This window comes from Calonectris borealis, chromosome 8 (assembly GCF_964195595.1).
Source record: "Calonectris borealis chromosome 8, bCalBor7.hap1.2, whole genome shotgun sequence".
Lineage (NCBI taxonomy): Eukaryota > Metazoa > Chordata > Aves > Procellariiformes > Procellariidae > Calonectris > Calonectris borealis.
Genome location: NC_134319.1, coordinates 26,406,106 through 26,421,600, shown reverse-complemented (window position 1 = coordinate 26,421,600; position 15,495 = coordinate 26,406,106). Strand labels below are relative to the sequence as shown.

The window sequence follows — 15,495 nt, the reverse complement described above, 5'->3', positions numbered from 1 at the left end:
CCAATGTGAAAAATGGTCAAATACTCTCAGACGTATTGATTATTTGGTACTAGTCACAAATTAATTTATAAGGTTGAATTCAATACTTCAGTAGTTCTGAATGGAAATACCAGTCAGTTGATAGATACCTCTTTTCTGATTTAATAAATATAACTCTTTGAATTGGATATCTAGAGCAAACACTCTGGTATTAGTCCAAGTAATTTCAATAAAACTCCTTTGACAGAGTACTACCTTTTGGAGTGATTAGTGACCAAGTATCTATATACCTATAAGGTACCATGGTAGTGCTTATATGGTATTCTGCCATTGTTCCATAAAAAAGGAGAGAACTCATAAAAATTTACTTTATTCAGCATGAAAATTGTTTTTTTAAAGTACTGTATTCTTACAGTACTTTTTAATTTTTTTTTTAAGTCCTATAACAATGTATAAATTCTTAGATTTAAAAAAAAAAGTTCAATGTATAACTAAAATGTGCTGTAAAATCCTAACTTCTTTGGTAGGTAGGTCGGTCTGTAATTTATTTTCTAAAAAAGCAGAAGTAGATATGTTATGTGAAATGAGCTATTAGATCATGTTTCATAAATTTTTGAAATCCTGGCCTTAGAGAATCCAATAGAAACTTTTCATTATCTTAACTGAGACAAGTAGTTCATCCCACATGCAAAATCTCTGTCTAAATCAGCTAATTTTAATCTTGTATTCGCAGAAGAAGTCTCAGTCCCTGAGAGAGAATAAGGGCAGTAACAGTATAAACAGCATGCGCATTCATTCTTAGTTATTTCTTCAAAACTTACAGCTGCTGTCCGGTCCACCTCACAGCGGCTACTCAGAATAAAACAAGCTTCAGCATCATCCATTCTAGAAGAGGGGAGACAAGCCTGTTACATACCAACAAAATACTTATGTGTTTCACAGTTTATAGACTTGTGGGCTTCGAGAAACAGAATACAGAGAAAGTTTAATCTATCTGTTCTCATGCATTATCCAAACACCAGCAGCAGTCACTTTGTGCACTAACTCACAGTGTACTAGTACTTCTTGACTAGGTTCTGGGAAACTTTCTTTCCCTGGTGCCAGTAGAAGCTGTGCCAAAGTAATAAAAGCAGGGTGGCCTCAAAAACACTTAATTTGCAAAATAAATATTTATCTGCCGTGAGTATAAAAGTGAATAAATAGCACCAGTCTGCATAGTGTGTAAGGGTATGATATGTTATGATAACAAGTTATTATTGATAAGAATGAATGACAGGGGGCAGATAATTTAGTATAGACTTGCCTAGTGATAGAAGAAAGATGGGTAGATGTAGTAGAATAATGCATTAGGGATAAATAACAAACATTTCTGTGTATACATGCATTAAATGAATTAACTATTTTCAGTTCATGGTCTCTTTGAGAACTTTTAATGCCTAATTGTTCTCTAGTGGGTACAACTGGTCATGTAATAATAAAGAGTAGTGGTGGAAGTGCAGAGAAAAACTGTCTAATTGAAGGTTTCATGAAAGTTTGCTTTTCCTCTCTTGCCTCAAATCTTGATATCCTTCTCCAGTGAATACTACTTCACTTACTGGTACACGGAAGTAAAGAAATAGGGACTTGCTTGACCTCCTTGGGAATACAGGACTTCCTGGGCAAAGAGAAACAGGATGATCAGAATGGGTTTCATGGGAAGGGGAAAAGTGAGACAGAAGCTGGGGAAAATGAACAGGCAATTCACTGCTCATTACAGCAACTCCATTCTGGGGTCTGGAATGGGATCTGAGATTCCTAAATCTTTGGTCTCGCTACTGCTAGAAAATGGAATTGGTGGTTGTTAGCAATTGTTTAGGCCATTGGGCCATTAGGCTGAGAGCCCATTCTTCTAGGTACTGTACAAACGCAAAATAAAAAAGTCCTTGCCATATGAGCTCTAAGCGACGTGACAAAGGACAACAAAAGTATATGCAAACATGGGAAACAGGAAGAAACAGTGTGACAATACCTGAGTATAAAAACTATCATGGTAGAAAGTGGTCTCACTAGATATCAGAGCAGAGAACCGATGGAGAATACTGGGATTACTTTACAGATGTTTCTGAGAAACTCATCCTAGATTGAAAGGACAGCACAGGTGAAATCACAATGGGTCTTGAATGTTAATCTGTTGTATGTGTGAAAGAGCATAGCATTATACACTTATCAGAAGGTTACCTCTCAGTAAGAACTGGGAGAGTTGCAGGCTAAGTGAGAATAAGGGGTCACTCCTTGATGCAATAAAGAAGGGTAAGCCAGGGAAGGACTGCAATGAGGCAAAGTGATGTACTACGTAAATAATATTTCCAGAGTGTTCCAAAACATGTTCAGGAAGTTGAGATTATATATGTCAAGAACATAAATATAGTTTTAAGTGGGGCAAAAATGAGAGCTTGTGTGAGAAAACACTTGCAAGATGCAGGTTCAGTCTACGTAGGATGAACCACAGTAGGATACTGGTTTTATTTTGGTAGCAAAAATTAAGATCAATTTACAACTGTCTGCAACTAAACTAAAGTTGATGAATAGATATCCATAATGAGATGTCAGATAACTTGGCCAACCTTTTAGTTTTTGACTATAGAAATAGAGATTAAATTTGTGTGTTTTGTGTGAGATCATTCAGAGAAAGTATAAAGAAAAGAGAGGGATAAAGTCGGGTCATTGTAGATTTCCCATAGGCAGCTAGCAGCAGGAAAACAGGGGAAGCGTCAAAAGATAAAAGTACTTGAAATGGAAAAATCATTGTAACAAAGGCAAATTAATATATCCAAAATAGCAATGTCAAATGCATCTGATGTGGAGAAGAAGTTAGGACAGGAGGCCACTTCTGAGGAAGAAATCATGAGAGCTGTATCAGTAGTTTCAGCTAAGCATGGGAGCAGAATTGGAAAGATAAGGTCTTTAACAAAGTTATAGGAAAGAAAATTCAGTGAAATTAGATGAGATTTTGATGAGAGCTGATAAGGTAACTGGGATTGACAGTATATATAGATGATTTCATAAGGAAATGAAACCTCATGTGAACATATTCACCTTTCCCCAATGTTTTTTGTAGCTTCTTGAATCACTTCAGCCACAGATGACAAGGATAATAACCTGAGATTAACATCTATGAATGTCACGAATTTAGACAACAGAAACACTAATAGTATCTATGTTAAAAGCGTTTATTAAACCCAGAGTATCCTTATGAGAGAAGTGTTATTAATGTCCTAACAACTGAAAAAGCTTTGTCAATAACACCATTTTTATGTGCCAGAAAACTGAATCAGAGACAAAAATCCCCAATAGTTCCACTGCTTGAGGATGGCAGAAATTGAAGGGACTTTATATATATATATATATGTAGAAGAGAAATTTGTGAAAGGAAAAAGTATAAGGTAAAGAAAAAGAGTGGACATCAAGAGGATTAAGATTTGTGATGGTTCACTAAAGAAAGTGGAAGGAGAGAGAAAAAATATTTGAGGTCATGACAGAACATGGGAGAAAGCTGTAGGGAAAAAAATCAAGCACGGTAGTGTTGTTCACTTTCTAGTCCTAGTCTACATGGAGAATGAGAGCTGTTTTAATCAGTTACTGTGTTGTTTCAAATGCTGAAGTAGCTATAAAGTTTCCAGTCATGCTGATGAACAATATACATATCAGCGTGATACCTCATGACAGAATTCGTTCTGGTTTTTTTTTGTTAAAGCTGGGCACGTGAACACTGTTCAGAGAACACCAAAAATTTGCCAAGTCAAGCTCTCAAAGGTAGGAAGGAAGAATAAGTATCACTTTTGTAAAGTCAAATTGTTTACTAGGGCATATAAAGAAAAAATACAGTCTTTAGCTAACTGACTATTTACTACTTTTGCAGTCAGCCAACTTTTGGTATTCCTTTACTTTTTGGTGTGACCTTAAACGTGTTATTTTGACATTGCATTTCACATATAATATATGTAAAAATTTTGATAATGAGACACTTCTTGATTATTTTGTTGTTGTTGGTAACCATTACTTTATTTATTATAAGAAGTTTATCATGTGCCTTGTTATCGTCTCAGTACATTTTCTCATTAAAAAGAAATACAGCAAACGTCTTGGGTACTGGGTTATATTTCATATTAAATGTTCCATTAAATTCCCACTATGCTTCTTCCCTCAGGAGAGGTTGAAAATTATTCTATGACAGGTATGTTCAATTACATGTTCTGCAGGAAAAAGCACAGTTCCACAGTTGACTACCACCAGGTTGTTATAAGTGAAATTGAAGATTATCTTTAGGGAACACCCTAATTTTTCTTCTCCTAATGTGTAGAACAAATGCCAGCTAAATCCCCACATGAATTCCTTCTTGAAATCAGCAAGAAAGCTAAAAAAGGAACCTCTCTGTCAAAGAAAATTCCTAATCCTGAAGAAAGCTTTATTGTATCGTCAAATTTTAAACCAATATAGAAGTAGTTGTTTGTTCAGTGGCAGAAATCTGAGAAGATGACACTGCTCACTAGACTTCTCACAGATTAGATTCTTGGAAATAGCTCCCCTGAGGTAAAGAAGGCTGAATGACACAAATACTCAGACAGGTATTGGCTTAATTTTAGATATCTATATTAGTTGCTGAATAAGTTCTTATAAAGAGCAATGCAGATAAGTTAAATCAGTTATTTGCTAAGAATCACCTTTCTGTCTCTTTAGAGAGTTTAAAGAGATGATCCTCCTACATGAATTCCACTGTGAATTCCTTCACACCTTCAAATGATTGAGCAATGGTGGGGGGGGGGGGGGTTGAGGAACTGTGTTTGATGTATTTTGATTAATGTCATTCACTATTAACTGTCAGAGAGGATTTTTAGAAGTGGTGGAAGTACGTGGTAAGGGAAGGCCCTGAAAGAAGAGTATGTGGAGGTATAGTAGAGTTATTGCTTATACTATCAGGCTGAACTTAGGAAGAAAACAAAACTGTGCAATGGGTTCAAAGGGTGGTAATTATTTTTGTTTACTTTTTCCCCCCTTCAGTTGGTCAGGAGAACTATCATCACATTTACCATCTTTGCTCAAGGAACAGAAAAAAATATCTGGCAGTTTTGGAATTTTCTGTGATGCTTTTTCAGAAGAAATCACAGGCACTCTGTTTCAATACCTTTAAAAACTGAGACAGAAAAGACAGTGAAGAAAAATTTGGTCAAATGAAAGAGCTTACAAATATTTGTTCCTTGAAAAAATTCAGATATTAAGAAAAACAAATTATATCAAAGAGCCTTGCTTTCTAAATACATATGCTTTCCTTCTAACACAGCTTTTGTTGTTTGTCAAACTTATTTATCAAAGAGTATGAGTGAAACAAAAATAAAAAACAATATTGGTCAATATTTGCCTACTTAGCTCTCAATAGGTCTTGATCTTTTAGTGCTGAGCCTTGCAGATAGATAACTCTTTGGGACCACATTGGGATTTGTAACACCCTTCGGACCTGAGCATCCATCTCAGTAGGACACAAAATAACGACGTAATAGTCCTGTCAAAAACATACAGGGGAATAGTCATGTTATTTTTTTTTTATGTTACCATTTATCGTTGCTAGACAATGAGTCAACAAAGACTCAGGATGTCAAAAATGTCTCTGATAATTCTCAAATTTCATTGACAAAAGTTATTTGAAAACATGTGTCCAAAATATTGAATTTTTTAATAAAAATGGCTGGACAGTTGTCAACTGCTCACAAAAGACTCCAGGGTGGCAACTAAAGTCCCTTTAGAAACATTTTTGTTTCCATATGAGCATAATTTTTTTTAGAGACAATTTACATTTCTGTAGGAAAACGTAGGAAGTTTTCAACAATTGAAATGGAATTGTCTTCCCCCCAATTTTTTCCTCTACATTAATGGGCAGATACAAACTCTGTTTCCTGTGCTACAGACAGTCCTTGTTAGGAAAAGTAAGGTTGCTCTGAAGTATACATGTGTGTACATATGAAAAGGAGAGAGAAATGGAATGTGAGAGGAGAGACTGAGAGCTTAGGACAGGCTTGACATAGAAGTCTTCATTAGCATACACAGACTTTTGCAGAAAGCTTAGTGCATTGGATCCAGCGCATCATCTGTATCCTCCAGCTTCCCGTTTCAATCATGAAAGGAATGTATATAAGCTCTTTTAGGCTACATAGGTAGTATTAGGATTCTTCTTCTTTAGCTCTGGTGTATCACAGAGCCTGACTCATTCTTCAGGCTAGTTAACTAAATTTTGGATTTCAATTTGTGTTTGCATCTATAAAGAACTGGATTTCTTCGTGCATTTGCTTATGCCTCTTACTAGCTAATTATTCTGGGGAATATTTTGGATTTGGGATTTGTCAGATTGCTGCTCAGCAATTTGAGGATTGTATTTTTGTTATTTTTTTTGCACTAGTTAATAAAGCATGGTACCACAGGTAACTTAGTAAAAGACATAAAGAAGATTTAGTAAAAGAAATGGTGTGTAGCAAAACTAATGATAATGAATCCAAATTGCTATCTCATATAAATAAGCTTTTATATGATCAAAACAAGTCATATGACATCTGTTTGCATTAGCTAGGGAATACGCGTACACTAAGAAAATCTCTTGTGTGTAATCTCTCAAGGTCTTTGTCCTTTAAAGTACGCCTGTTTATTTCTTAATTTCAACAATTCTAAAAGGATCTAATCTTCCTAACACTGGCAAAAAAACAAAGCAAAATGCGAAAACCAAAAGAGGCTTCGACTTTTGAGGAGTTTTGGATCCATTCCCAAAACAAAAGAAAAAAATAATTTGAGTAGTTTTCATTTATTTTCTATTTTGGGGTATATAAGGAATTTGCATGGAAATATCTATCTGTTTCTAAAAGGACTGGCATAATTCAACAAGACAGTAATTCTATCTATTTGGTCTATTTACCTCAATTTAAAATTAATGTCTCCATACTGTATCTCAGCTTCTTATTGCAATTATAGATTCCCAATTAGTCAGCTATTCCCAAATTCAGTTTTACAAATTAAAGACCATTTCAGAAGGCTGCCTGCAAAAAATCAGTGGTTTGAGTTTATTTTCTTTTTTTTTCACTATAAGTACCTGCAATCTGGGGTGAGCATAGAATTCATTTAAGAAATCCATAAGTAAGTCAATCTTCAGAGAGCTAACACACAGTACAACATGTTTTTCTGTCTGAGCTCTGTGTCGACTGTAGTTACCACCGGACTTTTGTCTCTCCATCCACAAATATGCCAGCTGTTCAAACTGCAAGAGATGCCAATTATCAGTGAAATATAGACAAGCAAATGTGCAGTACAACCATATCATGACTTAACAATGTTGCATCGTTCATCTCATGCCTCTATGAAAAGATGTCCTTAGCTCACAATGTCTTTTTCATTGTAAAAAGTTCTCTAGTAAGTGGGTGAGATGAATAATAGGCTGATTGAAAAACATGGCAGTAGAGCCAGTCTCTACCACACACAAATAGCAGGGTAAATCCATTAAAATATCATGAGATTACAGTAAATCTCAAGATTTTAGAAAAGAATGAAGGTTGTACCTTATTTCCTTTATGTATTTTATACCTCTAAGCTCTCTTTTTCCAGTGCCATGTGACGTAAATGCTTCCCTCAAATGAGAGGTTAAATTTTCACACACTTAAGTTTATACTGTGAGTATAAATACTTGGATAGAAGCACCATTTCACGTAGTTTGGGCAATAACACTTCTCAGATTTTATAATTTTCTGAAGGTGACCTTTTGTATACTCTCTTATCTGTCTTCTAAATTTAAATACAACTTCAATACACAGCAGCTGTTAATACAGCAAATTTGCCTTTGCCAGCTGAACAATATATGCAGGCTAACAGTAAACATTGCTCTACTAGTCTGAATCCTTTAGACTAAAGAGAATACTGTAACAATCAGTGCTGTTGTAACAATCTGTAATAAAACATACAAACACCATTTCAAGCTTCTTGTAAGTAATACGCATTTAATACTGAGCTCAATTTGACTATATATCTGCGTGATAGCTGCTTTTTTTCATCCACATTCAACTGATGGAGAGACTGAATCGTGAATAATAATTGATTTCATATCATAGCAGAACAAAAGCTCAGGAGAGAATGCCTCCCACATACTGTGTATGGAAACCTATATGAAGCCCCATTATCACTACAAAGCTATAAAATAAAGTAGCTAATAATAGGTAAATCTATGTGAAAGGGCAGTAGATTCCTTGGACTGGTAATGCAGAGCTTTTGTGCCTGAAGCGTGTATCAGAACTACCTGAACGATGAAATTTCTATTTCCTAGGAAATTCCAAATTTCTTAAACAAAGTGTATTTTAGTTTTCAATAGAATATATATTTCACTAAATTTCCACTGAGTGGGAATATAATTGTGCATATGTCGGTGTGTGCAGACATTAAATATTTAGGTATAATTAAAATGTTCAAATAATTACAAGAAAATTAACACTGAAAGCTTGAGCTTCCAACCTCCCCCAGGGTTCTCTGCTCACAGTCAGCCAGCTTTAGTTCGCTATCAAAGCAGAGTCTGGAAACTATGGCTGTGTGAGAAACTTTGGAGCTTCATGATCTAGCAGGTCTACTCTAAGCTTTCATAAACTTGCACAATGTCACCCCACATCCCCTTTTTGTGGCATGAGGTCTGGGCAATCACCAAGTGTGGAACAGTTAACATATTGGCAGGGCTTCCCATGTAATCTCAGGGTTTCCGTCATCAAGCCTCCCCTAATGAGCTGCGAAATGTTTGGTACAGATTTAATGAAACTGATTGACTCCTTGAAATACTTGGATTTTCATAAATCGGCCTTTTCCTGTTGAAACTGTTAGAAGTCCTAAACTTAAGTAGGCATTAAAAATTCCTAACTGTGCTGTCGGCTCTATGTGCGTCTGTGTGTACCGACATACGTAGCTGTGAACCCAGTTTGCTTGAGTTGCAAATTTAATGAGATTTTTTTCAAGTTAGCACTGAGCTCTAAGAGTAAGAGAGGAAGTGGAGAGAACCAAGGTTAGAAACAGGGAGAGCCTGCAGAGGAAATGCTATACTCATAAAGAAAGTGCTGGCTACTGGTGTTTTGTTTTGTTTTGTTTTGTTTTAAATTGCTCCATTAATAACAAACCCATATCTCAGGATGAAGGAAGGGCTATGTGGTACATGACAGGAACAGAAAGCTTTCACCAGCACTTGAAAACTGTTATTAGTGCTCTGTTTTTTAGCATAAATCTAGTCTATAGGAGAACAGACCAAGGAAAAAGGAAGGAAAAAAAAACAGAATAGGAGATATAGAAGATGGTTATTTTTTCTGACATTTTATATGCAATAATAATAGTAACAATAAATTATTTCAGTTATTATTCTTTTGTTTTAAAAACAATTTTAAAGAGACAAAAAATCTGTATTTACCTGTATTGGCAACACCACAAGAGCAACACAGATCATAATGACAACAAGCAGCTTTGAAGGCCATATCTTGGGTGTAACATCCCCAAAGCCCACAGTGGAAAATGTCACTATGCAGAAATAAAGGGAGTCAAAGAGAGTCAACCTGTTTCCTGCTCGTTCCAGATGCTGAATTCCACAAATACTATGTAGAAAAGAATGAATAGAGACACGAAAAATAAAAACTGTACTTAGGGTTAGTTCAACTTTGATGATTATATGTGCAGAGAGGTATGTATTTTCAGAATTCATAAATTGCTTAGCAAAGACATTTTTTCAAAGAGGAGTAAAAATTAGTATCAAACCAGAAGTGTGTTATTAATATAATTTTCAAATGTCATTTGTAATGAAAGAAACTCATTTTTTGATTATTTCAATATGATAGTCACAACTTTGTTGCTAGGTTTTGCTTACTGGCTGTTGTGAGGGAGGGGTGGTATATAGAACATCATGGATTGATGCAATTCCTTTCTAAACCAGAACAAAACAGATGGTATGTAGTTGCCACCATTTAGAATTTTTTATAAACATTTTTTAACTTTTTCACGGAGAGTTTGCTGGTATGGCCAAGAAAATGTAAATACTGCTTTCTTTAAATCTTTATGTTGGTCTCTATCCCTTTCTGTGGCAAGAGTTACTAGCATGATCTAGTTATGAGTATGTGTCACATACTAGAAGGATAATGTTGGTACAAATGGGTACTGACTGTCTAGAATAAACTGAATGTGAGAATTGCAGGCTATCGAATCGTCAGAGGAGTAAGTGTCCAGGGTCAGCCTTCAGGTAGAAAGTACAAGATGCCAACTGGTATGAAGGTTCTGCTTGCTAAAAGTACAGACTAGAAATATAAGGCTTAGTTGTCTTTGATAGCAGGAAGAATGAAGTTCACTCCTTCCACCCACACATTCCTGTGAACAAGTAAATGGTAGCCCAAGTTAATTGGTAATTATTTCGCATGTAATCAGCATGATCTGCTTTTGGTTTTGAGAAGCAGGCAGAATCTGTCCACAGTTCTTACTGCTATTTCATATGTTGCAGTTTTTAAAAATATTTCACTTTGAAAAAATATACCATGATAAAGAGCTTCCCAAGCTTAAAATACGATCTTCCCTAATACAGTAGAATTACTTAGATCAGTTCAAGCTTTTAAATTATATTCACCTCTGTGAAGAAAATCAATGTGTGAGCCACCCTGAACAGTGTTTTTTCCCCTTGGAGTAAGCGGAATGATTTCTCCTCAGAGAATTAGAGAGATAATTGATAAATAATATTGTATTCCTTAGTAATTATTCTAGAACATAGCAAAGATGATTTCTTCATATATGGTATCCAGATGGTAATAGTCACTTATTAATATCTGCCATGGTAAGATCTCTGCATCACCAGGGAAACCCTGTGTTTATAACAGCTTTAGCAGTTGTTCTTCTGTTCTCCGTTCTGTTCTCCAAAAATAATTTAGCTGTAGGCAGTGGCATTTCCAGAACATATGGATCAAATTCCCAGTTTCCTTTTCACAGTTCCAGCATTTGTAGTTTTCACACATCTCAAAATGTTCTAAAAAGGGTGGGGTTTTTTTTCCCCATTGTTTGCATAAGTTTCATACTTCAGTCAGAACTGATACTTTTACATTCCTATCCAATTTGTCCCACATTCTTCACTGGAGTTGTAATCTAGATCTTCTATAATTTCACTATGTTCCCATTTTTTCTTTTTTTTTTTTTTTTTAATTTTTTTTTTTTGACAAAAAGGATAATTATATTTTGTCCCTGAAAATATTAACAGAAGGACTGTAAGGAATTATTCTAATGAAGCTTTCTTTTGATCTCAGACAAGGAAGTTTTTCAGCTAAATCCTTTTCCAGTATTAATTTGAAATAATGGAGTATACCGCAGAGACATCCAAGTATGGAAAAAGAAGCTATTTTAATATCGTTCTTCACATAAGTTATACGTAATTTTAAAAGCACAATGGTGATGGATTTTTAATTCTTCATTGTTATTTTTCCTGATCACTTTGGTGCATTTTCTTCTCTTTAGTTGTCTTTTGCGGGTACATCTCTAAAACAACTAACCTTGACATCAGGAATTAAGGTCACAAGGGCCAGGAAAGCAGCAATTACCCTGAGCCAGTAATATGGCTCCCATGTAACAGGACTATCACACCACTCCACTAAGTGTGTTAAATATCTGCAGATGGATTTGCATTGAAGCATAATGCATGATCCTATCATTGGTAGAAATGTATTTTTTCTGATGCTGATGCCTGTGAAATTGCTTGGTGTTTGCATATGCAAAAGGGTCAATTTTACCCTTTATATCTGATAGGATGGATTAAAATGTAAAAAAAAAATGTACTCTAGGGTACTCTAGGGTTTTTTTACATTTTCAAGGAAGGAGAATTGTTTCTTCACTTTTTGTCCTTTTTGTAAAACCTTAAAAAAAAATTTTAATAGCTTGCTGGTAGGAAAACTCAAGTCTTGATGAAGGAGATGCTTTCTTTATTATTATTATTCTTCATGAGCTTTCCGTAGCCAGCCCACCCAATCATACTTTGGCTTAACTGAAATAAGTTAATATATCATGAACCATTTCAACCTTTTCTAAGTGAACAGTAAAATTCCCATTGAATTTAGTGAGACCAAGATTTCATTTTATCAGCTGTACTCCCTTATAGTCCTATATATTTCTATTCCTTGAAGTCGTCAAAATAATTTTGTGCCTGATCCAAAATGCTGTGGATTCAAGCTGTTTCTTGTTGAACTCAGTGGGCATGAGCCAGAGTTTCTTGTATTTAGTTAACAATATTAAAGTCAGTAAGACATGGGAGCTATTTCTCCTTTGCTGAAGCAGAAATTCAGCTCTTCTAACAACTTGTTGAACAAATTTATTTTTTTCCTCAAAATTACTTGCACCTCATTTGCAGTTCTACCAAATTGTACTTGAAACCCTAACTCTGAAAACAAAGGAATGATAAATCCAAAATTAGGCTACCAAGTCTGAATTTTACTGGGTGTTTTGCTGCTCCGCCTTTTCTTTTTACTAGAGCCAGAGATCACAAAACTGCAGAAAAACCTGACTTCCAAGAGACAACTTTATGGGAGTCTAATTACCAAATGAAATATTACCTCTTTTACTCCTCCCCCAAGAATATTATACTTTAACCTCACCACCAGTGCCTCTAAAGAAACATTACTCAGCATCTATAGCGTGTTCCTATGTATTTGGATTACCTGATTACACTGCGCAGAGAGTGCAGTGGAAACTTATTGGCTGTCCATGAAACCAAGTCCACATGGATTAGTTACTTCATTCCCCACAATTTATTGACATCTTTTAATATAACCTAATTCTTTCTATGAATAGTAGTATCAACTTCTTTTTTTCTTGTAAATTGTTAAGCATTACTTTTAAAAGATGCATAAATACTGCACATACTAATACAGACAGCATATGTTCTTGTCTGCTTTCTTGTATTTCCTGACATAATGAAATATGCAGTAACTTCATCTTTTGGCTGTTTTGATATTTTATGGTGGTATTTTTATCTCCTTGTTCTTGTTTGCTTCCTCCTCTTCTTTCATCCCATGAAGAAACAATAATTTACTTGGTCATCCCTGGACAAACAATGATTTCAAGCAAGAAAAGAATGTTCACCAAAGGCAATGCTCACACTAACTTGTTCTTGTGGAGAAAAATAAACCACTGTAATAATAAATACACAGAAAACACCTAATTAAAACATAGGGCCCAAGTCAGCACCTTCTATACCAATTTTAAGTTTCCTGTAAATTCAGAAAGACTGTCTTTCATAGTGGATCTAAGTGAGCAGTTACAACAAAACAATTGCTTTAATGGAGAGAAGACTTAATATTACTAAAAAAACCCACAGAAACCCAAACCATGGGTCTGCTAAAGCAGAAGTAGTATCAGAAAATTTATTACAAACTTAAGGAGAACAGAAGTGTGATTTTAAACACTCTACTACCACTGCACTTGAAAAACAAGAAGTAAAGATAGTAACATGTAATCTCTGGAGATTAGTTATGTTTAGTTTAGGTATCATTTGAACTTTTGAGAGTTCAGTCTTCATTTTACTGGAAGTTTTCTTTCTAATTCCAGGAATCTTTGTTTGCTTGAGTATTTTATGTGCCAAAACTAACTACTCTTTGTAAATAACCTATCTCCACATGCAGTACAGAGATAAATACTGTAGAGTAAAAGAACCCCTGAGATTAAGTCAGATTTTGTCATGCTGCAGTAGCATGTCATAGAAACGGACATAACAAGAACCATTTGGATAGCAATTTGCAAGTACTGTACATTAACTATCCTTATTTATAATCGTTTATAATCTATTTTATATCGGTTTGTATTTTCATTTGTTGGTGTTGCCAAACATGTCTGATTTCTACATTTTTTTTTTTTTTTACTTCTAGAGAAAATTACTGTTTACAGGTACAACCTCTTGAGGTCTAAAATAATGCACCAGAGGCTGAAGCAAAAGTTAGGATGCTTAGGTGTCTTCAGGATTAGGTAGCAACTAACAGCATTGTTTTCTTTGAACTTTAACTTTGAGCTTCAACTTGTATAATTACTTTGTTGTGTTTTAAGTAGCTAGCTACAGGGACTAGCTAATTAATACGTTGAAATCAATGGGGATTAATTTTATCGGGTTGAGTGAGATTCTGTGGTAGAAGCTCAGTGCTTACATATTACAGAAGTTACATCTGAAATAACTCAGAAATATAGTAATTCTGCATATTAAGTAAGTGTTCCCAGTAGTTTCTCACACCCAAAACTCTTTAAAGTTTCCAAATATCCTACCACAGAATGGTGATGTTAGAACAAATTGCAAAGTAAATCATGATTATTTGATTGTTCTGTACTGCCAATTGTTTGTATTATTTTAAAATTTTCTACTGTCACAAAATTTTTTTTCTTTATGAGAAAAATTGGAGTGAACCAGCAGTCAGCAAAATTTTTGGTAGACCATCAACTGTAGCAAATATCTATGGGCAAAATTCAAATACAGCGAAATACTGAAGACGATGACCATGTTAACCTTCCAGGAAATACATGGGCAGGCATTTGAGACATATTTTACCACTATAGTAGCTGTAACTATGTGCTTCAGGAAATGAAGATTTGGAGGAATTCACCCAAAATGTTTAAAGAAACTTCCTCAATGTTTACACCAAAATAAAATGAGGCTATAAAACAATTCAGACTTCAGTCTCACTCTGGGAGGCATGTAATATCTCTTAGAAGTCTGACAAATTCATAGAAGTTTTGCCTGAAATTGGCAAAAGGTGCTCACTACTTGCCAAAGATGTTAATATTAAGCTGGTGCCAGTCTTAAGTCCTCGAAATAAAAGTGATGTTAGGACTAATGCTGTACCTGGAGAATGCCCTGCTTTGTACTGAGGCAAACAGTTTTTCATACTGGAAGTTGTCTCTGTGGGGTGTTTTGTCTTCTCTAGGGCACTGATGTAGAGCCAGATGCAGTTTTGTCCTATTTTTTTTTTAAATTAGACATTATTGGAAAAGCAATTCTCAGTGCTTGTAGAATTAGTATACATAGAATCATTAAACGCTCAATTTATACTCCACAAAACTCTGCGTTGAATCCTGATATAACTGGAGTGACGTTAAAGTGGCATCTTTTTCATTCACTGTATCAGATACATATGGAAATATTGTATGTTGACTTCTGAATGATAACACATGTCCTCTGAATTTTAATTATCTTTTTCTTATGAGACACTACTGAGCTGTGTAGTCTGGTCCTACAGAAGGTGAAGGTGTTGCTAACCACCTTACCCATGACCTAAAAACCTGATGCTTTCTGACAGAACCTCTGATTCTTGTGTAAATAATGAAGAAGAGGCAAAGAAAAAAAACAAGGGATGAGCAGAAACTACAGCAGGTAAATGAGTGAACAGACCATCAGAAAATACTCTGATCAATAATAAAATATCTATCCTGTCCAAACACCGTGAAGCTGAGGGTTTCCAAGCCCTCTGATGCCTTCTCAGG

The 15,495-nt window shown here is 35.1% G+C and overlaps 1 protein-coding gene across 2 annotated transcripts in view; it reads right to left on the bottom strand.

Moving 5' to 3' along the window:
• KCNT2 (potassium sodium-activated channel subfamily T member 2) overlaps positions 1 to 15,495 on the bottom strand; it is a 112,796-nt gene that overhangs the window by 59,034 nt on the left and 38,267 nt on the right. For both annotated transcript variants that reach the window (XM_075156555.1, XM_075156556.1), the window contains exons 9-12: positions 9,425 to 9,605; positions 7,088 to 7,252; positions 5,379 to 5,515; positions 801 to 864 (exon numbers count right to left, since the gene is read on the bottom strand). In XM_075156555.1, the coding sequence (XP_075012656.1) occupies positions 801 to 864; positions 5,379 to 5,515; positions 7,088 to 7,252; positions 9,425 to 9,605 (547 nt within the window). The remainder of the gene's footprint in view (positions 1 to 800; positions 865 to 5,378; positions 5,516 to 7,087; positions 7,253 to 9,424; positions 9,606 to 15,495) is intronic.